This window comes from Kogia breviceps, chromosome 1 (genome assembly GCF_026419965.1).
Source record: "Kogia breviceps isolate mKogBre1 chromosome 1, mKogBre1 haplotype 1, whole genome shotgun sequence".
Taxonomy (NCBI): Eukaryota; Metazoa; Chordata; class Mammalia; order Artiodactyla; family Physeteridae; genus Kogia; species Kogia breviceps.
The window spans coordinates 47,526,758-47,550,961 of NC_081310.1; the positions used below are offsets into that span (position 1 = coordinate 47,526,758).

The window sequence follows — 24,204 nt, forward strand, 5'->3', positions numbered from 1 at the left end:
TGGCTCTATGAGAAAGTAAAAAGGAGAAAACACAAAGGCAGAGCTTCAACGTGAGTGACCTGTGGCTCTTTCTGTCCCTCGTCATCCCCTCCCCCTCCTCCCTCCCACCCCACATCCCACCTTCCTGAGACCCACTCCTCCCCTCCTCCCAGCCTGTGTAAAGGTGATGGCTCCCAGAACATTCTTCTGTAACAGTAGCAAAGCCCTTCAACGTGAAGAAACAAAGCCAGGAGAAGGCATGTGGAGGAGGGCAAGGGAAAGAAAAGCCACTGAAGCACAACTTTAGCTGGGGCAAGACTTGACTGAGCCCGGGTGACCTGCACCCTCCCCGCAGGCCGCCCGGGGGACGAGCACAGACCCCAGCAGCACGGCACCACCTGGGCCTGGAGGCCCATCCAGCAGTCCACTCGCCTCTTACACATGACCCGGAGAACACTGAGGTGCCCGCCATGATAATTATATTGATAAGGAGGCCGGAGTGGAGGAAATGAATCAATGGCACTGCACAGATTTCCTGAGTATCGATCTAGTGAATTGCAGCAACTTGCTTGCACTCTCATTTGGAGGGTCATTAGCTACCTGTCTTGCTTACAACTGTTAGTGTATCATCAAACTCTGAGTGTATTATCTGTCCCTCAGGTTTATGTTTTCTCCCTCTACCTGTAGAACTCTGTCTGTTGTTCTCGCCAGCCTGGAGCTCTGCCATGTTTTTCTTCTCCATCTTCTCAGCTTTCTCCTCCTCTTCCCCTCTCTTACCACCACTTCATCCTCTGACTGGCCTGTTTTGCTTCTATCCTGGAGTCTTACAGCTCTAGTCGGATGACTCATCTGAGAAACAGGAAGAGAGTGAGGGAGGAGAGGGGCTCTGCTGGTCCCCTCCAGCCTCCAACATTGCTTTTGGTGACAGAGATTTTGCATCTAGCATAGAGGTGCAGCCACCACTTCACACCAAAGCCAGATCACGGGTCTCAGAGCAAGCAGGACCCCTCTAAAGGCGACAAACACATCAACGTAGCGTTCTTGGATATGCCACAGGATTAGAACAGGCCTTCCTCATAGGAAGTTGCAAAAATCTGCCCAGCAGCATCGCCGAAGAGTACCACAGAAAGGGGCCGCCTGCAGAACAGTCGGTATTCCTTGCCATCCAGAGGAACAGGTGGTGGAGGTAGAGAATGAAGCCCGAAAGGGAAGCTTTCAGGGACACAAGAAAGAAAAGCCACTTTGAAATAATTATTAAGTGACGTGAGCTTAGCAAAACTAAGAGCACATTGATTAAGTAGGCATTAAATAAGCATGAGTTTCATTCCCCTCCCCCCTCCAGCAGGCTTCAGATGAAAGTAGAAAAATGAAGCCTCCCATGCCATCCATCCCACCCCCCTCTCACTGCCTGCCCTCAAAAAGCATCCTCAGCCATATGCAAATGGAGAGAAGCAGAGAGGTCAGCGGTGTGGTTAACAATGGCTTGTGACTGAGCCTGCTGGGGACAAGCCAAAGGGAGCTCAGAGAAATGAGTGAAGCTGGCAGGGGCCGGGGCAAGCCCTGGTTTTCTGTAACTGCTGGCTGGAGGGGAACTGTCCTAGGAAAGGACAAGTGTAAAAAATGTCTCCTGACCCCTCAAGGATCAAGGTTTACTTGCTTAGCGTTGTTCTTGACTCTCTGGGACACAGTGGAGGCTGGGCACTTCTAAATAAAAAGCCAGCAGACAAGCCTTCTCCCCAGGGTAAGAGGCTAAAGCAATATCTGGGGTAGTAGCCGGGACTGGTAGAGAAAACATTAAGCGAAAAGTCATCGCTGTCAGGAAGTCCTAAATCTGATCCAGGGGGAGGAGAGTGTTGATTTCCAAGAGCTCTAAGTCTTTTCATGAGAGTGCTATGTGGCTGCTAATTAAAGCTGGCTGAAAAACAGCAGTTAAGAGGACAGACTATGGTCAGCAAGATCTGGGTTCAGTCCTGGCTCCTGCGCTCATTAGCTGTGCAATCTTGGCCTTTCCTGAAGCTCATTTTCCTTGTCTCCAATAATGGAACTTGAAAGAGGACCTACCATCATGGTGAAATCACCACAGAGCCCTGCTGGTTGTTTACAGCAGGTCTGATTGATCAATGCCCCCTTCTGATTGGTTGTTGCCTGAGCCATACCAGTTGCTAAATATCTTGACTCCTAAATATCACTCCTCCTAGCTTATAGGGTTGTTGTCAGGAATGAATGAAGTACTATAAGGAAAACGCTTATACCTGGTAAATACTCACTTTGCTATTGGTATGTGTTGTGGATTGAATTGTGTCCCACAAAGAAGACAAGGTTGAAGTTCTAACCCCCAGTACCTCAGAATGTGACCTTATTTGGAAATAGGGTCATCATAGATGTAATTAGTTAAGACGAGGTCATATTGGCATGATAGGCCCCTAATCCAAGATGACTGATGTCCTTGAAGGAAGATGGCCCCGTGAAGACACAGAGACACAGGCAGAGTGCAATGTGAGGATGGAGGCAGAGACTGAAGTGATGCATCTACTAGCCAAGGAATGCCAAGCTTTGCCCGCCATCACCAGAAGCTAGGAGAGAGGCATGGAGGAAATAGATTTTCCTTCAGAGCCACAGAAGGGATTAACCCTGATGACATCTTGGTTTGGGCCTTCTATTCCAGTCTCCAGAACTGTGAGAGAATAGAGTTCTACAGTTTTAAGCTACCCAGTATGTGGTAACTTGTTATGGCAGCCCTAGGAAACTAATACAATATTATAGTGGGTAGACTCCTCAAAGGACACATAAGACCCTGAATTCATAAAGTAACAGGAAAGAGAAAACCTTAATGTTCATTTTAGTCCACTCTCTGATGTGATGCTTGAAAGCCCATCTTCAACATTCTCACTAAGTAGTCTTGTGGCTTGTGCTTGAACACCTCCAGTGACCAGGAACTCACTACCTATCATGACAACCCAATAGCTCTGACTATTATAAAAGCTGTTCTTTACATGGAGCCAAAATCTGTTTCCCTGTAGATTCCCCCATTTGGGGGAAATTCCCTCCCTTGGACCTTTTGCTGTGTAAAAGTCCAATCCCATAGCATTTAACAGCCCTTCAAATACTTGAATTCCTTGAATAAGCCATATTTGTGCACATGTCAGAGTTTTAGCAAATGCAATTTCTTTTGTCTATAATGAACTTCTGTCTTCTCTACTTAAAGAGTCATCTATTAAAACCCAGTTCAGTATTACCTTCTGATAGACTAGGTTATGCTGTAGGAAAAAGCAATACCAACATCTGTGCTTCAAAACCAAAAGTTTCTTTCTCTCTCAGGCACTACACACCTACTGTACGCAGCCAGGGCACCCTTTATCATGGTCACTCAGGGACCCAGACTGAGAAAGCAGCCACCATCTTGAACATTGCCAGTCACCATCAATGGGAAAGAGAAAGCTCTGGGGGGTCTCCCGTCAGAATGCCCCCTCCCAGAAGTGACCCACATCACTTCCTCTCACAACCATCGGCCAGTACTAGTGACATGGCCTCACCTAACCAACAGGGGGCCAGAAAACACAGCCCTGGAAAATGTAGTCCTACCACATGTCTGGAAAGCCAGGCCAGAAATACTTGGCAAACAGCACTGACGATTACCCCACGCCCTCTGCGTAGCTTCCCCTGCTGCCCCAGGCAAAGTTGCTGTGTCACCTCCAGCCCTCTAGGGACATTTTGTGTGTTTTTTGGTCATGATAATGATCACATTGCATTGTCATTATATTTACTTGTATTTCCATCTCTTTCATGAGGCTGAGAGTTTCTCAATGACAAGAACTAGATCATCATAAACATTTAATATGTGGATGCATTTGAGAGCAATGACTGGAGAGCCACAGTAAGATCCCAAGTCCTTACAGTGGTTCACAGGCCTTCTCTGACCTGGCCCCCACTCCTTCTCTGACCTCATCTCCCCACATCTGTTCCCTCATTCACTCGCCTCCAGTCTCACTGTCACTCAAACTCACCAGGCCGGCTCCTGCCTCAGAGCGCTCACCCTTGCCATTCCCTGTGCCTGGAATGCACTTCCTCAGCCGTCTGCTAAGCTCACTCTCACTTCCTTCAGGTCTCTGCTCAGTGGTCACCTCATTAGACAAGCTTTCCCTGGCTGGGCTCTACAAAATACCCACGTGACTTCCCTGTCCTGGTACCCCCTCTGCTCCCTTCTTTTCTTTTCCTCCACAGCTTGCTGACCCAACACACACAAATGAATGTTACATCATCATATATTAAATACCATATAATATGCATTATATCATATATTATATGACATACAGAATTACTGTGGGTATTTATGTATTGTATGTCCTCCCCCTCCCACCCTCTCCGCCCCCCCCCACACTTAAATATAACTTCTGTGAATAAAGGAACCAGCATATAGTAGGTACTCAATAAATATCTGCCAGAGGAATGAATGATAAAGGAACGATAGCTCTGAGGTTGTCACTTCTCTGGACAAAAATGCTAAGTTCCTCCCTCTCCTACAAGAAGATTTTGAGTACCTTCAGCATCCTCTCCACTCAGAAGTAATCAATGACAAGTGCAGTATAGAGCAAAACAGTCCCCTGCTCATCCTAGTCTATAATTTCAGTGAATAAAGCCTGAGTCTGTAAATCAACTATACTTCAATCAATCAATCAGTCAATCAGTCAATAAATCCTGAGTCTAAATAAGGTTTTGGAGGTTACAAAAATCACACTGTTGACTAATTCATAATCAGTTTGGTTATTGACTAAAATCTTGTGTTTTTCACACATAAAGCTATACTTTTCTCTCCACATATACTTTTATAGTTGTTGCTTTGGACTAGTGTGGAACCTATCATTTTTCCCTTTTAATTTTCCTGTCACTTGTCTTCCTTTTCATTTATAATGTCATTTATTCTTTCACTTATTTATTGAGTGTCTGCTCTGTGCAAAAAGTTCTGTTAAGTGCTATGGGTGCTACATGATAATTTTATGATTCCCAGAAAAAAAAAACTATTCAGCAATATCAACATGGTTCAGACAAACGAACTTTAGTTTAGCAAGTGAGATGGCTAAGGCTCCTTAGCCTTCAATGTAAATGTAAGTGTAAATGATTTAGATCAGAGCCATTCCTGGGAAGCTTTCAATGATATAAGAGCAGAGTGCCACTCCAAGGATGAAACACCTAGAGCAGCTGAAAATGGGAAGGCAAGTAATATGTCAGATAGAGGGGCTTGGAAAGAGCTTACAGTCATGAGAGAAATTTGGTTCAGACATGTCACTCCATCTGTCCCCAAGGTTGATTTACCTCATCTGATGTAACCAGTGGATCACCACCTCTCCTATCACTCCAAGAACCTCACCCTTCTTTGAACAAGGGTATGCTAAGGTTGGGCTTTCCGGCTGTCAAATGCTGGAAGAGATTTCTCACATGTGCCAGTGATTTCAGGGTAGTCCTGGGATAGGGGAAGAACCAGGCAGTCTGGTTCCAGAGTCCAGAATCTTAATAGCCCTACTCTGTTCTGCTTCTTCTTCATATTGGAAACAAAGATTTTAGTCCAATACATAATATAAAGACTGAGTCATAAGACATGATTTCCAAAATAGTCACTAATACAGATTACTCCTAATAAAATCATCCCTCAGAAATTGTCCAATTGAACTGAAATTGAAGAAAATAGTGAATAACTTGAGGATAATGGAAAGAGATTAAATGAGTTGGAGAATGATTCAACCTTTCGCTCACAGGGCATTTACTCAATTCATCTGTTTATCCATCCTTCCATATATCTACTCACTTATTCTCAACAACCACAGTACAGAACACTTTTGCTGTCCTAGACACACATCAAATACTATGGATAAGATGTGGTCTGACCTAAATTGACTTAGCAGTTTGGGGCCAGTGGGCGGAGGCGGGGGACAAAGCTGGTCGGGGGCAGGAGCAGACAAAGGAAACCCACAGTCTAGTGTGGCAAATGCTGTCAGAAGGGGTTTATAAGGAGTGAGGGATAAACTTAGCCTGTGCTGGGGATGCTCCTTAGCCTCCTGAGGGAACAGGAAGAAAAAGATGAGAGCAGAATGGTTCGTGGAGGAAGGAACATTGGATCTGGCCCTAGCAAAATTTTCTAATCTCAGTATTCTTGGGAAGATCCTATAACTAACACAATTTCCATCAGAGACAACAGAACATTGAACATGCTTATCAAGACAAGCACTGGAGCATAGCAGTTAAGAACACAGGTTTTGGAGTCAGACCTGCATTCAAATTTTAAGATTTCTAGGCAGAATTCACTCCATTACAAGAAGGGGATAATCATAACATCCCATCATAGGTTTGTTCTAAGGGTCAAGTAAGATCCCACGTGAGGTGCACAGCACAGTCTGTACACAGTACACATTCAGTTGATGTTAGCTGTTGCTTATTGCCTTCTTCCCAAATTCACATTTACTCTCACTCTGTTCCTTTGTCCTTAATCTTCTTAGCTCTAACGTTACCTTTAGAACCAAAATTGGTAAGCCTCTTTTCTCTTTTACACAGGGAATATAGAAGAAATATAATTTCTGTAAAACTAATTTGCATTACAGGAAATTTATTGTTCTCCATGGTTCTTGGTGACTAGGTAACCAGTAGAGGAGCTAATACATTATTTTAGCAATTTAAACAGGACCTCGGAAGAAAGGCAGTTATCACAAAGCTATACTACACTAATGAGAACATTAAAAGACTATACTAATGAGAACATTAAAAGAAAGTTCGGCTCACACAGTCCTAGATAATCACAAATGTACCTAAGGATTATTAACAACCATAGTTACCTGGAACTATATTATCTGCCTGGTTGGTTATTCTAAAGTCAACTTGTATTTGAACAGATGAGCTTAGAGGAGTTACTAAGTTATTTTGAAGTGGCTGGTGGGGCCCCATCATTATAAATATCTGGTGAAATATGAGGGTATGCCTAAGGCTCCATGATACCCTTCATCTTAATTCTCACTCAGAGTGAAAGGATGCTCTGAGTTCTCCTTGGAGGACTAGCCTAGCCACAGTGCCCCTGCCCCAAGTCCTCACATGTCCTCTTTGTTGGAACCACTTGCCCACTGTGGAGGCCAGACTCATGTGTTCTAGATAAGTCTTTTGGGAAATCAAAATGCCCTTCTGCGGAAGCAATGTCCATTTTCAGGGGGTCAGTCCTCTAGGGAACAAAAAGCTCTGGGCTTTCATGACCCTGGTAGTCACTTCCCAACCTTCCCCTTGAAATCGTCATTGCTTATCTTTTAGCTTTATAGGACTGTGCATAGCGTGGTGCCCAAGCGCAGGTCTCAGAGGCCATCTTGTTTGTTCCTTGGTTTCTCTTGCCAATTTCTACAACTCCATGCTTTCTGCTGCAGGTGGTCTTGAACCCAGCGCTCTGCTGAGAGGATGGGGGCAGACGGGGAAACAGTGGTCTTGAAGAACATGCTCATTGGCGTCAACCTGATTCTTCTGGGCTCCATGCTCAAGCCCTCGGAGTGTCAGCTGGAGGTCACCACGGAAAGGGTTCAGAGACAGGCGGTGGAGGAGGAAGGAGGCGCTGACAGCTACAATACATCCGGCAAAGAGCAGCCGGTGGTCTTCAACCACGTGTACAACATTAACGTGCCCCTGGACAGCCTCTGTTCCTCGGGGCTGGAGGCCTCGGCCGAGCAGGAGGTGAGTGCCGAAGACGAGGTGCTGACAGAGTACACGGGCCAGACCTCAGACCATGAGAGCCAGGTCACCTTCACCCACAGGATCAACCTCCCCAAAAAGGCCTGCCCATGCGCCAGCTCTGCCCAGGTGCTGCAGGAGCTGCTGAGCCGAATCGAGATGCTGGAGAGGGAGGTGTCAGTGCTTCGGGACCAGTGCACCAGCAACTGCTGCCAGGAAAGTGCGGCCACAGGTAGAGTCTGGGAGTTTGCTGCCGGTCTCAGGAGGGAAGGAGGGCGCTGAGCAGAAAGGGAGAGTGAATGAGGGTGAGCCACCACTCCCCTCAAAATCTGGCACCTCTTCACACAGAGGGAAAGAAGTGCCCTAGTCTGTAGCTCTCTGTTCAGATGTCTCTAAGATCTAAATGTGGTCCTTCCCGGGGGATTTGGCGTAGGGATTCTCTACAGCGCTTAGTCAGTTTGAAATACATTAACCTGATTTTGGGGGGATGAGTCAGGTAATGATACATCGGTTCAGCACAGCAACTTCTGTGGTGAGCAGGGAATTTGACGTCTGTCTTCATTCATCTTTGGTTTTCAGAGGCTGTTGAATTGATATCTATCCATGTTAACCTGAGGGACTAGAGAATTCAGGCGCTCTGTTCACTCCATCTCAGTCTTTCTCCCATCTGAGTAAATGATAGTCATTATAGTCTCAGAGGACCTGGCCCCATCTTCTCCAGCAAGATGGAAGTTTCAGCCCCTGCCCGCTCCACAAACGCACGTGGGTGTGCATGCACATGCACACACACACCCACTCACAGAGCTTATTACAACCCCCTCCCCTCCAAAGGCTGAGTATCGAGGACTTGTACCTCTAGTCTCACCCACTCCCTGACTAGTAACACTTACCAAGGACTATCTTGACCTCTCTGGGAGAAGTCAGAGTCAGACTTCCTGACTTCAAATCCTAGATCTGCTACTTACTAGCTTGTGACTTAAGCAAGTTACATAACCCATGACTTCCTTTCTCCATTGACAAATGGTGACAGACTAGAACAAGGAGTTACTAAATATAAAAGCCTCCATTCAGATGAAAGCATTGCTTCTAGTAGGGACCTCACGTGCAATAGCTGTTATCAGTGACCCCCAAAGAGCAGAAAGTGTGTCCCTTTTTGTGCCCAGCTCCTCTCACCCAAAAGGTACCTTCAACCCATGAAATTCATTCTTTAACAAGGGGACTGTGTCTTTCTTACTATCTTGCGTTCAAGCTTTTACCTTTTATAGTGGTTTAAATTAACCACTATAGTTATAGCATGGTAAGGGCTAGGGCAGGAGATATGCATAGAATCCTAAAAAGATCACAGCAGCAGTCACCAAATGAGACAAGTTCTGGGAAGCCTTTGAAGTGACCCTAGTGTTAAGTTGTGATGAATGAGCAGAGTTAGTTAGATGGTGGGAAGGAGAGGGAGCGGGATGTGGCTGCAGCACATGTGACCTTGTCCTGCATCACAGGCCTGGTACTCAGCATACAAGCCCTCAGATCCCCTTCCGTCCCCATAGCCAGCACCTGGGCGTCTTGGTCAGGGGCTGTCCTTGGGCTGTAAGAACCTCTTTGGCCTGCCCCAGGGAGACAATGGACATTTACACCCTCCAAGGACAGCCTTTCATCCCAGTTGAGGTGTGGCTTACACTGTGTCCAGAAGACCCTGCAGGACTGAACCCAAGTGACACCCCCAGGACTTTGCCTGGTAATGTGTCTGGCTTGGGCTCCAACCTCCTGAGTCTCCCCTTCAGCCCTGACCAGTTTTTCCCGGGAGCACTTCCCAGTAAATCACTCTCATCTGAATTCTCATCTAAAGTCTGCTTCTAGGGAACCCAAGCCAAGACACACTGAAGGTGAGCCCCTGAAGGACGAGGGACCCGGTCTCACCCATCCTCGCCCCCAGCGCTGTGCCAGGCACAACCCCTTTTAGATGAAAACATTCATGACGTCAATGATGTACCAAACTAGCTTGAGCTTAATTCTCAGCAACACAAATCTGATCAGGGAGTGAGGGGAGGTCTCTGCCCACCCCTCCCATACCCCCTTTACAGGAGGTTCCACTGCTGACCTTTGACCTCCTCCTTGGCCATTTCAGGACAACTGGATTATATCCCTCACTGCAGTGGCCACGGCAACTTTAGCCTCGAGTCCTGTGGCTGCATCTGTGATCAAGGCTGGTTTGGCAAGAACTGCTCGGAGCCCTACTGCCCCCTAGGCTGCTCCAGTCGGGGCGTGTGTGTGGATGGCCAGTGCATCTGTGACAACGAGTACAGCGGCGACGACTGCTCGGAGCTCCGGTGCCCGACAGACTGCAGCTCCCGGGGGTTGTGCGTGGATGGGGAGTGTGTCTGTGAAGAGGCCTACACTGGCGAGGGCTGCAGTGAGCTGAGGTGCCCTGGGGACTGTTCGGGGAAGGGGAGATGTACCAACGGTACCTGCCTGTGCCAGGAGGGCTACGCTGGTGAGGACTGCGGCCAGCAGCGGTGTCTGAACGCCTGCAGTGGGCGAGGACACTGCCAGGAGGGGCTCTGCTTCTGTGAAGAGGGCTACCAGGGCCCTGACTGCTCAGCAGGTAGGGAGGGGAGCTTGGCGGGGGCTTTGTCAAGGGTGGTCCAGCAAACTGGCTGGAGGTGGGAAGAGGGATGGGAGGGAAGGTGAATTTTAGGCCAAAGAATTCCCAACTGGGTCACGTACACTTGCTTTCCAAGACAGCCGATTTCTTGAGTCAATCACAATTGACGAGGCAGATTTAAGGGGGGGAAGGGTGGAAACCAGAAAAGGTCAAGTTCAGGATGAAAGCTGAATCTTACCCCAAGACTGGAACAAAGTCAATGGTAATAACGGTGAAAGCGTTTCAGTGTCCTTGAGATGGAAGAAAGCAGAGAGTCAGACCATGGCACCACCTTAGGCAAGGACCACTCTAACTCAGTGGACTTCCCAGAGCTCCACCTGCTCCAAAATATCCCCCCCTTGCCTGTTGCCATATTCTGGGGACACGTCCTTTCACAGTGCTAGGGAATGCGATGGCAGTTAGTCTGTGATAACCAGACTAGCAGGGCATTCTGGCACTCTGGCTATTTTGGAGCTTACATATTGCAAAGTGTTATTAATTTTTGAAATGATCTAGTGTCCACATGGATAAAAGTATTTATAGGCAAGGAATTACTTGTAACTAGGAATAAACTACTGAAAGCATCGAGCAACAACTCACATTCTAACTATTAGTACAGAATATTAAAAAGTTACGAGTCACTTTGTTCCAGATGACATCGCAAATTGGAACCAACCCCATATGTGTCTGCACCATGGAAACCAATACAAAGGTGATGTCCCAAAAGGAGGACCTAAATCTATCAGTGGGAAAATACCAGTATCTCACTGGAGATGATTTTCTTTTGCCTAAAATCAGATTATTGTCATTATCTCACTGCTATTGCTCATCTTCTGACTAAATCGGTGACCCTCACTGATAAACTTGTGTTTTAAACAGTACAGATTGAGTGATTGATCTTGATCTTTTCCGTTTGTAGTTCAATCTGTAACAGTGGGCTCAGAGTGCTCATTGGGAAAATTTAACATAAAAAATAACAACAAATGAACATTTTTAAGCTTTCTGATGGGTTGATTCTAGGAATTTTCTGATCAACCTTCTGACCTTGGTTTAAGCGGGAAATCCTGGGAGGCCAGCTTCACCAGCCTTTTATTCTTGAGCATCATCAATGATTCCCACCTAGGTACCAGACCAGTCAGACAAGTCTCCTGCACCTGCAACTTCAACTTAAAATTTTTTAAAAGATCAATGGCAACAACTAAAAGATAAACAACAACCCACTGCTTAGGAAAATAATATTTTCATGTTCTTCCATTTTTTTTTCCATAGTCGATGATTTCATTTAGCCTCCTAATTTTGTTCACTGAATATCTTACTGAAAATATAAATTGCTGTTATACTAATTGTTCAGAAGGAAAAGTCAAGCAGAAGTTAAGCTTCATCATTTCTGAATCCAAAGTCCTAGGTAGGGCTTCCCTGGTGGCGCAGTGGTTGAGAGTCCGCCTGCTGATGCAGGGGACGCGGGTTCGTGCCCCGGTCCGGGAGGATCCCGCGTGCCGTGGAGCGGCTGGGCCTGTGGGCCATGGCCGCTGGGCCTGCGCGTCCGGAGCCTGTGCTCCGCAACGGGAGAGGCCGCAGCGGTGAGAGGCCCACGTACCACACAAAAAAATAATAATAAAAAAAGATAAAAAATAAAACAAAGTCCTAGGTAATTGCTGGGAAGAGGAGGCTGAAGCATATCCTAGTTCCCACCCACAGGACAAGGCTCCATGAGGCCCCATCAGAGGATGCTAAGGGTCCACTTGGGACCTTTTCTATGTACGGCTATTCTGTAGTTCACATCCTTCTTAATAAAATTGATCTCTGTTGGGTTGTACATACTTCTCATGTTCTTGACCCTCCTTTTCCAAAGGGATGGGTTCATTTGCAAAAAGAATCTTAATCTGATCCAGGGTCCAAACGGAACTGGAGACAAGCCCTTCTGGTCACTCAGGGAAGACTCAGCAGCTGCTAGCATAACTACAAATGGGTTGAGCCCAAACCATGAGCACTTGTTACCTCCAACACGTTACCTCTGTGCTGTTTGAGGAAGACTTCTGGACGCCCAGATAAATTACTTTACAGGTTCCCAAAGCATGTGGGGAGGGACAGTTGCATAATCTCCATCTGTTTCTATAGCAACCATGGAGCCACCACTCATTGCAGCAGGTGCTGCTCTCAAGGCTTTCTTGTCTTTTAAACCAAATGCCATGGGTCTTTTCCAGAGAAGTAACTAGGTCATTATCTAAAGTGCTACTTCACTTGCTCTTTGTGAGAAGGCTCTAGGAGAGGGGCTGCTTATCCACTGTTTGACTTTTCTGGCCAGATGCACCCACTCCAGCATTACTGCTCCCCTCGCCAACAGCAGTGAGGAGAGGAAAGAAGAGAATGGGGAAAGTGAAAACATAGAGAGCCACAAAATGCACTTCTCCACAGGTCATTCTTTTCCTCTCCGGCAAGGGCATGGAAAATGGCTGCCCATTGTGTGGACTTCATTCTGAGGCTCCTTAGGCCACTAGAGCTTAAATGCAATTGAATAGAGTTGACAAGGCCACTCTATTTGACTCCCAGCCTTGATCCTTCTCACAGTGGGCCATGGGACCAGATCTCAACCTTTCTGCCTCTGTTCTCTGGCCGGGTAAAGATAATAGAACCAAAAAAATCATGAATATGAGCACTTAAAACAGGCTTTGAAAGAAGGTACTCTGGGCTTCTCATTTTACAAATTGAAAAAGCAGCAGCCCTGAGAGACAGGAAGATTTTTCCACAGCCAGACAGATAATTAATGGCAGAGCAAGAATAAGAACCCTGGTCTCCTACCAACTTCTAGCACTCTTTAATCCTCCCTGGGATGCTAAGTACAGTGGAATTGGAAAATAAAAATTTTGAAAGCCACATACACAAAGAAATAGTCTTTTGATATGAAAGGTGAGCTCTGTCAAATGATAAAAAAAAATTAGGTCTTGGAGACGGGGTAAGGAAACACGTCCAACCATTTGTCCACGCCTGCCCCCAGGGAAGGAGGTTTGGCCACAACTCCCTGCAAAGCAACAGGATGAAAGAACAACCAGAGCAGGGGCTTGAAACAATCCAGAAAGCCGTTCCCTGTACTTCAGTCAGACCTGCAGAGATTCATCACCATCAGCCTCTGCGTCTGCCAGCACTGCGGCCAGCCCAACCTTTGGCACCTGAAATCACTCGCTCCTCCAAGCGAGACACTTCATGGAACTAATTCCAACTGCTCTCACCACATATGTGCAAAATTGATGCGAGATCTAAAAAGTAAACAGCATGGCATCTTTGCAGATAAGCAACTCCAATTCCTCAAGCTGCAGTTTACTACTTTTTAACTGCCTGCTCTTCCCCAAGTTCTCAAGTTGGAGCCCCAAAGAAAGTAAGACTAAAAATAATTCACAGCCCACCACACACACTAAATTCCTTGAATCAAGGCATACGGCTCTTTTACAGTTTGCTTTTTAGCTCAATACCATTTCATTTTATAAGAATTACTGACACCCAATGTACACAGCTGCTGCTAAGTTATAGGGTGAGAGGTGATGGTCTCCTCCTTGGAGCCACCGCTCTCAAGAATGCTTCTTCCACAATCGACACCATTGCTTCTTTCTCAGCATTACCACCACCAGGCTCAGGTCTCAAGATAAAAAACTTGCCAAGTTAAGTTGTCAAGATGAAAAAATCCTTCTGCACCTGTTTTTTACTTTAAAATCCCCAAATGCTCTGCTTGGATCATTCTCCTTCGTCGTGATTAGCTTTATTTTCTGGAGAAAGGCACTATAAATGAATACACTGACTTGTCCCAAATGCCCCAAGAATTGTTGGTGACTTGAAATTTGGAATGGCCGTTTCTGTCACCGTGACAGGAGGAGTCCCACACAGGAAACTTGGAATCAGTGTGTTGAAAAACAAAAGGCAGGCCCTAGAGAATCTTTCTTTTTTTTTTTCTGGTTGTTGTGCTTTTGTTTTATTTATTTTTTATTTTTTAACATCTTTATTGGAGTATAATTGCTTTACACTGTTGTGTTAGTTGCTGCTGTATAACAAAGTGAATCAGCCATACGTATACATATATCCCCATGTCCCCTCCCTCTTGCATCTCCCTCCCACCCTCCCTATCCCACCCCTCTAGGTGGTCACAAAGCACCGAGTTGATCTCCCTGTGCTATGTGGCTGCTTCCCACTAGCTATCTAGTTTACGTTTGGTAGTGTATATATGTCCATGCCACTCTCTCACTTCATCCCAGCTTACCCTTACCCCTCCCCACGTCCTCAAGTCCATTCTCTGTGTCTGCGTCTTTATTCCTGTCCTGCCCCTAGGTTCTTCAGAACCTTTTTTTTTTTTTTTTAGATTCCATATATATGTGTTAACAAAGAGTATTTGTTTTCCTTTTTCTGACTTACTTCACTCTGTATGATAGACTCTAGGTCCATCCACCTCACTACAAATAACTCAATTTTGTTTCTTATTATGGCTGAGTAATATTCCATTGTATACATGTGCCACATCTTCTTTATCCATTCATCTGTTGATGGACACTTAGGTTGCTTCCATGTCCTGGCTATTGTAAAGAGTACTGCAATGAACATTGTGGTACATGACTTTTTGAATTATGGTTTTCTCAGGGTATATGCCCAGTAGTGGGATTGCAGGGTCATATGGTAGTTCTATTTTTAGTTTTTTAAGGAACCTCCATACTGTTCACCAGAGTGGCTGTATCAATTTACATTCCCACCAACAGTGCAAAGGGTTCCCTTTTCTCCACACCCTCTCCAGCATTTATTGTTTCTAGATTTTTTGATGATGGCCATTCTGCTGGCAAGAGGTGATACCTCATTGTAGTTTTGATTTGCATTTCTCTAATGATTAATGATGTTGAGCATCCTTTAATGTGTTTGTTGGCAATCTGTATATCTTCTTTGGAAAAAATGTCTATTTAGGTCTTCTGCACATTTTTGGATTGGGTTGTTTTTTTGATATTGAGCTGCTTATATATTTTGGAGATTAATCCTTTGTCAGTTGCTTCACTGGCAAATATTTTCTCCCATTCTGAGAGTTGTCTTTTCATCTTGTTTATGGTTTCCTTTGCTGTATGAAAGCTTTTATGCTTCATTAGGTGCCATTTGTTTATTTTTGTTTTTATTTCCATTTCTCTAGGAGGTGGGTCAAAAAGGATCTTGCTGTGATTTATGTCATAGAGTGTTCTGTCTATGTTTTCCTCTAAGAGTTTTATAGTGTCTGCCCTTACATTTAGGTCTTTAATTTATTTTTTGTGTATGGTGTTAGGGAGTGTTCTAATTTCATTCTTTTACATGTAGCTGTCCAGTTTTCCCAGCACCACTTATTGAAGAGGCTGTCTTTTCTCCATTGTATAGTCTTGCTTCCTTTATCAGAGATAAGGTGACCATATGTGTGTGGGTTTATCTCTGGGCTTTCTATCCTGTTCCATTGATCTATATTTCTGTTTTTGTGCCAGTACCTTACTCTCTTGATTACTGTAGCTTTGTAGTATAGTCTGAAGTCAGGGAGCCTGATTCCTCCAGCTCCGTTTTTCTTTCTCAAGATTGCTTTGGCTATTTGGGGTCTTTTATGTTTCCACACAAATTGTGAAATTTTAGAGAATCCTTCTTAAAAGAAGTTTCTTACCTCTAGGATAAGCACCAGTCTGGAATTCACATCCTAAATGACAGTCTGAATTATTCACTGATGTAGTTTATTTTTGAGGGCTGTGTATAAATGAAGGAAAGCATCTGGTACAATCAGTAACCCATCCTACAAACTGTAAGGGAAAGAACACACTAATAGATCTTGGTTTGATCATCAGTTCAGCTATGACCCAACTCCCTTATTTTTGGCAAGTCCTTTAGCCTAGTTCTTAGTTTCTCCATTTGTAAAGTTGGAATAATTATATCTACCCAATCTACCTCATAGAGCTGCTATTAAAGGCTTTTTTTATAAGTCTAGTTAGATGGTTTATCTAAACATGTTTTATAGACTGAAATGCTATGCAAATGTAAAGTGGTATTGTACACTGGCTTAGAGATTCTGGAATCATTGTGCCTGGGTTCAAATCCTAGCTTCTGTGTTTGCTGACTCTGTGACTCAGTTTTCTTCTCTATAAAACAGGGGTAAAAATAATACCAATTCCATAGTGTTGGTGAGATGAAATAAGAAAATCTATGTCAGAATGTTTAGCATTGTCCTTGGTGCATAATAAATACTCTATATAACCATGCAAAATACTGATAGGTTCTATATACCAACTCTTCTTTCCCTGGTCCAAGAGTCATTTGGCATGCATTATACAGGCTACCCCAAAGGTCTTAGTGCAATTCAAAGCTTTCATCATGCCAGAGTTAGAAATGATATATGTTTATAAACTATCATTTGAATGTTTGATTATTTAAATTTCATTTATATTCATCTAGTTTTATAAATTTTTAAAAAGTAAATTTAATTTTTTTTTGTTTTGGTCAACATTTGCCATCTTTAATCAAAGGAAGCTCTGCTATCTAGATTGTTTTATACCATTCACAGTTTGGGGCAAAAGCAATCAAAGCAAATGCCCAACATTGTAAATATATGTTCCTAATTTCCATCTTATGAGTCCTCATTTAGACCTCTTCCAGGGATTTGAGGTTAAGCACCACAGGGAGGGCAGACACCTTCTTTTCAGATGATCCTGTGACTAGCAGCTGCCTCAGTCCTCTGCTCTTGTAAAGGTGAAAGAGTGAGAATGCTCAGAGGAGAAATTCAACACCAATGACAACTTCTAAACTAACCAAAGCCTCCACTGCATATAAATTTATAAGTTAATTATGACTATTTAAATACTGGCCTGATCTTTGATTGAATCTATGGGCAGGTCCAATTACAGGTATACTGGCATTAACTTCCTAATTGATCTTAAAGTTTCAGTCATTTAATACCCCCACTACTGGTGGATCTTCACTTCCCAAGGGAACCATACATGAAAGGCTATTTCAATGAGGTTTAATTTTTGGTGATTCTCTGAATAGCATTTGAAAAGTAGAACAAGAGAGAAAAGCAAAGCCTTCAAGATTCTCCTTTCTCATCATCCCCAAAATCGAGGCTAATAAAAATTTGTTTAACACGAGTTACATTTCTTTCAAAACTTAAACAGTCTCCTTTTAACAGGGAAAATAAAGTGTTATTGAATGTCTTCATCAGTCCATGGTATCTAGGATTTACTGTTTTTGGCTTCTTGTATTTTGCAAGATAACCAGGAATAAGCCTTTATTTCCACTTGCCAAATCAAATACTGGCTTCCAGGGTAATCTGGTAACAATAATTTATTAAACTACCAAAAATATTAGCCAATGTATGCTGTTAAATATCTAACAACTAGCTCTCTGAGGGAAAAAATAAAAAGCCCCACTTTGTAGCAGTTGCCAACTTCCATGGTGTAAATACTCCCTCCGTGGCCAATTTCAAACTACCAACATGAAGTCACTAAATGTAGAGTTGGAAACAGCTGTGCATTAGCACACAATTACATAGTATTTCTACCAGAGAGATACAACACATGTAAATTGACTCAAGGGCATAGATAATAGTAAAATGTAGTGAAGTAATTTTCCAGTGATGAGTTTGGAGTATTCATAATTTTGTTTTTAAGATAATTTACTTAATTGTAAGTTAATATTGAATACAATTTAATCTTTAATAATGACTATTTAAAACCGTCTTGCAAAATTCGACAATCAACTTTCCTGAGCCAGTAGAAGCCGGCTCCAGCACACCATTAACTCATGGCCCTATAGGGATGGGAGTACTGAGCACAGAAAAGAAAAGAACCTGCCTGCAAAGGGAATTACCAATCACTCAAAGGCAATGAGCTGAGCAGAATATACAGACAGGGCATGTGGGGTGAGATGTGAGGAAGGAAGTTGGGTCCAGGATGGGGAAGGCAGTCCTCTGAGCTCATGCTATCTGTGTATTGCCTCCTGGTAGTTGCCCCTCCAGAGGACTTGCGAGTGGCTGGTATCAGCGACAGGTCCATTGAGCTGGAATGGGACGGGCCGATGGCAGTGACGGAATATGTGATCTCTTACCAGCCAACGGCCCTGGAGGGCCTCCAGCTCCAGCAGCGGGTGCCTGGAGATTGGAGTGGTGTCACCATCTCGGAGCTGGAGCCAGGTCTCACCTACAACATCAGCGTCTACGCTGTCATTAGCAACATCCTCAGCCTTCCCATCACGGCCAAGGTGGCCACCCGTACGTACCACTTCCCCATCCTGTTTCATTCTTTTTTTCTCCTACATGAGATCATGGGCATTCATGATAGTAGTGTCTTTTCTTAATTCTTCAGGGATGCCTGCAATAATCATTGCTCTTGAGGGGAAGGACTTCCAACGTGACCCACTTAGGAAAGGGTACCTCATTAAAAAGGCACTTCCAAAAGAGTTTCCAAATCCAGGCAACCCCGATCAATTATAGAACCAAAAGGACAAAAAGTACTTTAATTATTGAGTTCTGACTTGTTATAAGCTAGTCTGATTAGAAGTCAAGGAAAGAATGAGACTTATATAGACTTCAAATCTAGTTAGAGACTAGAAACCAGGAGATATGAAATAGGATGTATAATAAGCAAGTGCTAAATGGTATGTTACAGATGGTAAGTGTATAACAGAGTGGAAAAAAAATAATCTTATTTAAAACGACAACTGAAAACACCCACCTCTCCTCATAGCATTATTTCTTCATGATCATTTATTTAGTAAACTATCCAATAGTCCATTTTGATTATAAACGTTCAGGCTCTAAAGCATTGTTTAGAAAGACAACAGGGCAAAAGAGAGACAGACAGACACAGAGAGCAAGCTAAACTCTCCTCCATGAGAAATGGAAGTGTTCTATTTATAACAGAGAAACTGCTATAGGTATGTATCTATATTCTGTATGTTTATTTAAGCACAGAAAATTTTTTTAAAATTGCATGCCAACTATTAACATTGACTACATCAAAGAGCAGAATAAGAAAGAGATGGGAAAGGGCTATTATTTCGTTTTCTTTATACACCTTCCGAATTCTTCAATTATCTTTCCAACACCACTTGTCCAGCTCTCAAATGCCAGCTGGGTGTCCAACAATCCAGTTCAATTCAGTTCAATATCTATCCACCTGGAGTTAGCATCAGATCCCACAAGCTAAGGCCTCAGCCTCACAGGGCCTCCACGTCAGTTGCCAGTCAGAAGTCTCAGGTTGTCACCAGGACTTCTAACTGACCAGCTATAAATTTAAGGAGTTCCCACAACCCCTGCTTACTTTTGGTAATTTCTTAGAACTCACAGAGCTTTAGTCTCTATTACCAGTTTCTTATAAAGGATACAACTCAGGAACAACCAAATGGAAGACATGCATAGGGTGAAGTATGGGGTGTGGAGTTTCCACGTTCTTTCTGGACAAGCACCTTTCTCAGTACCTCCATGTGTTCACCAACCCAGAAGCCCTCTGAACCCCATCGTTTAGGGGTTTTTTTATGGAGGTTTCATTACACAGGCATGATTGACGAAACCACTAGCCATTGGTGATTAACTCAAGTCAGCCCCTTTCCCCTCCCTGGAGGTTGGGAGGTGGGGCTGAAAGTTCCAACCCTCTCTCCAAATCATGCCTGGGTTTTTCTGCAGACCAGCTATCTAGGAGGTCCCAGCTACCAGTTATCTCATAATCATACAAAAGATACTCTTATCACTCTGGGAATTCCTAGGGTTTGGGGAGCTCTGTGCCAGGACAAAGACCAAATACTTATTTTTTATTACATAATGCAGAGAATTTAGCAGTAGCAGGCAACGGGAACAAGACGTGACCATGAAACAGAAGCTCCTGGGTTGGTAAATGGGACCTATCACCAAATATGGGATGAGAGATCTGAGCCCATTTTATGTAGCTCTTAAATGACAAGATGGTATCTGGGTAACAAATGTCATGAAAGTTCAGAATAAGAAGAGGTTGAAGTAGGAAGAGTTGGCATTGAAGTCTTCATGGAGGCCCAAGGACTTGAGTTGTGCTTTGAAGGATGTAAGCATAGGGGCAAAAGCAGAGGGAAAAGGATTTAAGAAGTCATTTTGTCCCCTTGCTTTTCAGGTGACAAAGATCCTGTTATAATATTGGACTCCCCCTATGAATGCTGCCTTTTTAAAAATATGCTTGTAATTATCTCTGTTTATATTTGACCTTTTTCTTCAGTTCCTCTCATGCCTGAGAACTAGTTTAAAATATCTGCAATGATTGTGTAGAGAGGCAGGTCACCATCACCATCTGCCGCTTTTCCCACCCTGCTCCAGGATGGGTCACCTCAGCAAGAGCCTGGCCCGACTCCCAGGCGTCTCTTCTCTGATCCACGTGAACATGCTGTGATGAGGAGGTTTCCATCTCCCATGGCCTTTATTACACCAATTCAGGGCATCCCCTCAGGCAAGCTCCCAGGTGACAAGGACAGAATCATGTAAACTCCCCTGACACGCCTTCAAGTGGGTTCAGAATCAGCCCTGCCTTTCAGCAAGAAACATGAGGAAGCTTCCAAACAGGAAGGATGAGAATCTGTCAGTTTTCCAATGGGAATATCCCAGGGGAGGTACAGCTAAAATGGGAGCAGGCTCACTGGAGAACCGAGAAAAGTCGTGCTGTACTATTTCAGGGCTGGTAATTGGAACTGCATTAGGACAAGCATACTTCCACCTGTGCCTGTGTGTGTGTGTGTGTGTGTGTGTGTGTGCGTGTGCGTGTGCGTGTGCGTGTGTGTGTGTGTGTGTGTGTGTGTGTTGGGGAGGGGGCAGGGGGAGGGTGTAGGGAATGGAAAAAGAGGGAGATAAGCAGGGGAACTAAAAATGAGATACATGTGGCAAAGATGAGTGAAGGAGAGAAGGGAGAGAGGATGAAGGAACAGCTGGAGAAAAGAAGGAGCTAGTGGAGTGACAGTGAAAACCCCAGTATCTGCTACTGTCCCTTGACTATGCCCTTGCTTTGCTTGTATACATGAAATGGACATTTCAGACCATCCTAGACATGCCATTTGAGCTAAACAAGATATTCTTAGGGCACATCACGTGATCGAGAAAAGCATTCCAGACTATATGCTGAAGTTGGCTTCCTCCACGTCTTTCATTACTCTCTCTGTGCCCCGGTTTCCTGGGTGTGAAATGGAAACAGTGATGTTAGCCTTTATATTGTCTCTCGGGAACCCTTAAAGCCTCTGAAGACAGTATTCAGTTTCTCTGAAAAAGGCATTATGTGAAATGTCAAGATTCACCACCTGAGTAGTTATTATTTTAATAGTGACCTATTATGTAACAGAAAGCATTAAAAAGTATCTATTAGGTTATGTTTGTTAACTTTATTCATACATTCGCCCACACTGAGTGCCAAGACCACAGTGGCATGGGCTGGTCCCTTACCTGGAACCCACCACCTGTGTAATGAGATTGGGATAGCCTGCCCATCACACATCACCACAACCATGGTGTGGAGGGAGCCCCAGGTAATGCTCTCTGCCCCTGCCAGGGAGAGCCATGACATGGTCACCCACATTGCTGTGTTCCAGATCTCTCCACTCCTCAAGGGCTACGATTCAAGACGATCACAGAGACCACCGTGGAGGTGCAGTGGGAACCCTTCTCATTCTCCTTCGATGGGTGGGAGATCAGCTTCATTCCAAAGGTAACCCCCACCTGTCAGACTGCCAAACAGCCTTATTTGGGGTATTCATACCCTCAACTTGGAATCAGGGCAGCACAAAAGGCACCACCCCCCCCCAATCTCTCTCTCCGTGCCATTAGAACACAAAGGGGCATTTTGTGGGTATATGGGCTACAGAACATTTCTTTCATAAAGGCATGGTAAGGACTGAGTAATGGCCCTGAGCCTGTCACCTGGGCCTTGGATGACAGGAGAGTGTGGAAGCAGCCACCAGCCCCAGCTCTCTGCTGAGAAAGCTCTAGGGCTTAAAAAGCAGTAATTTTAGCAAGTCTGAAAACTGAGACCTTCAAAAAGTTGGGGCGTCTCTTTAGGACATAAGAAAAGCCAAACTGAATTGGTCTTATAATCAAGCCACAGCTTCCTTCTGTGCAGACAGATGCCCCAAAAGTCAGCTTGCATGGCTTCAGTCTCTAAAGGTCAGAGATGTAACACAAAAACACCTTTCATAACCTATTCATTGAGAAAATTTTTTTCCTTAAACAAATTATATTATTAGTCTTTGAGTTTAAAATTATCCTAAGATTCCTTTCCATTCATCAAAGCAGTATTTTATTTTATTAACCCTAAAACTACTTTTCTGAGTTGCCAGAGGTGCCTGACTAGTTCTAGTTTTCCAGGATTTATTAATGCCACTGATGTTTTCCCTAACTATACCACTCATAAGGGTATAATGTTTAATCATACTCCTTTCCTCTGTCTTCATCTTACAATATCAAAGAGGATTTTTTCAGTCATTCATCAGACTTAATGACAGATGACACATTTTTGGCCGATGAGACTATGATTTCACCATTGTTCTACTTCAAAATTCTTAGAGGCATGGACTGTTGGAACTGATGACCCTTCATTTTATATCTAGTTTGTTTAGTTTATAGAGACTAAGACTCAGTGAACTTAAATGATATCAGACAGCTAGTTGGTGGCAGGCTTAAAAGAAGAATTGGGTCTCCACTTCCTATTCCAGGGCTCTGTCCACTTCTCTTATATGGATATAGTCATGTCATGGCAAGCTAAATACATCAAAGCAGACATTCTATACACATAAGTTCTTATATGTCTTATCTGCATTAAAATGGCCAGTAAAGTATGGTGGGCAATTGGTTTTATAACAGGGCAGAGAGAATCATGTCACTCTGACACTCAGGCAGGAAAAAAACAATGCCAGGTTTGCCTGTTTTACATCCAATATGTAAAACTCTAAGAGTGGGGCTAGCCAGGGCATGCCAAGGTCAAATATACAGCCACAGAGAATAGCTGTATGATCTGTAGGTTGAGGCCAGTGGGAGGTCATGTTGATTTATAAAAGTATGGCTATAAATTACGTAATAGGGCACTCCAGGTGACATGAACAGAGACCAAAGAATCGTGGAGAAGGGCAGTGCCACAAAAAAGAGCCATCTTGTCACCTCCATTTCCAGAGGCACACAGAGAAAATGTATAATAATAGGCAAACAGACAGACAGATAGGTGGGTAGAAAGATACAAAATCCTGGACCCAACATCATCAAGTTGATCTTTTCCATTTCCTCTTCCACCAACTTGTCTTTCTTCTCTCCTTTGTATTATTCTTTGTTCTACCCCCTTTCTCTTCTTTGTACTTCACAGTTGGTTGTGTCACGGATTCCTAACTCATCTGGGTAACAAGACAATGACAGATTTGCAGCCAGTGTAACACCATGAGAAACTCCAGATACAGCAAAATAATAGCTCCAGCTCATTAAAAAACTGGGAATGTCTTAGTTTGAAACATGTTGTCATGTACATAAAGATGTTTACACACATACATACACAACTAGACTCTTCTAAATAGCCAAGGGCATGCTCACCATGATAAATGCCAAAAAATCTGATAGATGGTAAGCATCAGACATTTCATTTTTGGCAAGAGCCAATCTACATCACCTCATGACTAATTTTTATTGGCAAACTCAGTAGACTCAGGAGAAGCCAAAGAAATGTGGTTTTTTGGGGTTTTTTTTTTTTTTGGTACACGGGCCTCTTACTGTTGTGGCCTCTCCCGTTGCGGAGAGCAGGCTCAACGGCCATGGCTCACAGGCCTAGCCGCTCCGGGGCATGTGGGATTCTCCCGGACTGGGGCACGAACCCGCGTCCCCTGCATCGGCAGGCAGACTCTCATCCACTACGCCACCAGGGAAGCCCCCCAAAGAAATGTTCTTGAAAATT

At 44.1% G+C, this 24,204-nt stretch overlaps 1 protein-coding gene across 2 annotated transcripts in view; it reads left to right on the plus strand.

Annotated features, from left to right (window-relative positions):
• Positions 1 to 24,204, plus strand: part of TNR (tenascin R) — a 425,553-nt gene that overhangs the window by 325,071 nt on the left and 76,278 nt on the right. For both annotated transcript variants that reach the window (XM_059066113.2, XM_067031156.1), the window contains exons 3-6: positions 7,374 to 7,903; positions 9,791 to 10,267; positions 18,276 to 18,539; positions 21,866 to 21,981. In XM_059066113.2, the coding sequence (XP_058922096.1) occupies positions 7,405 to 7,903; positions 9,791 to 10,267; positions 18,276 to 18,539; positions 21,866 to 21,981 (1,356 nt within the window). In that variant the 5' untranslated portion in view covers positions 7,374 to 7,404. The remainder of the gene's footprint in view (positions 1 to 7,373; positions 7,904 to 9,790; positions 10,268 to 18,275; positions 18,540 to 21,865; positions 21,982 to 24,204) is intronic.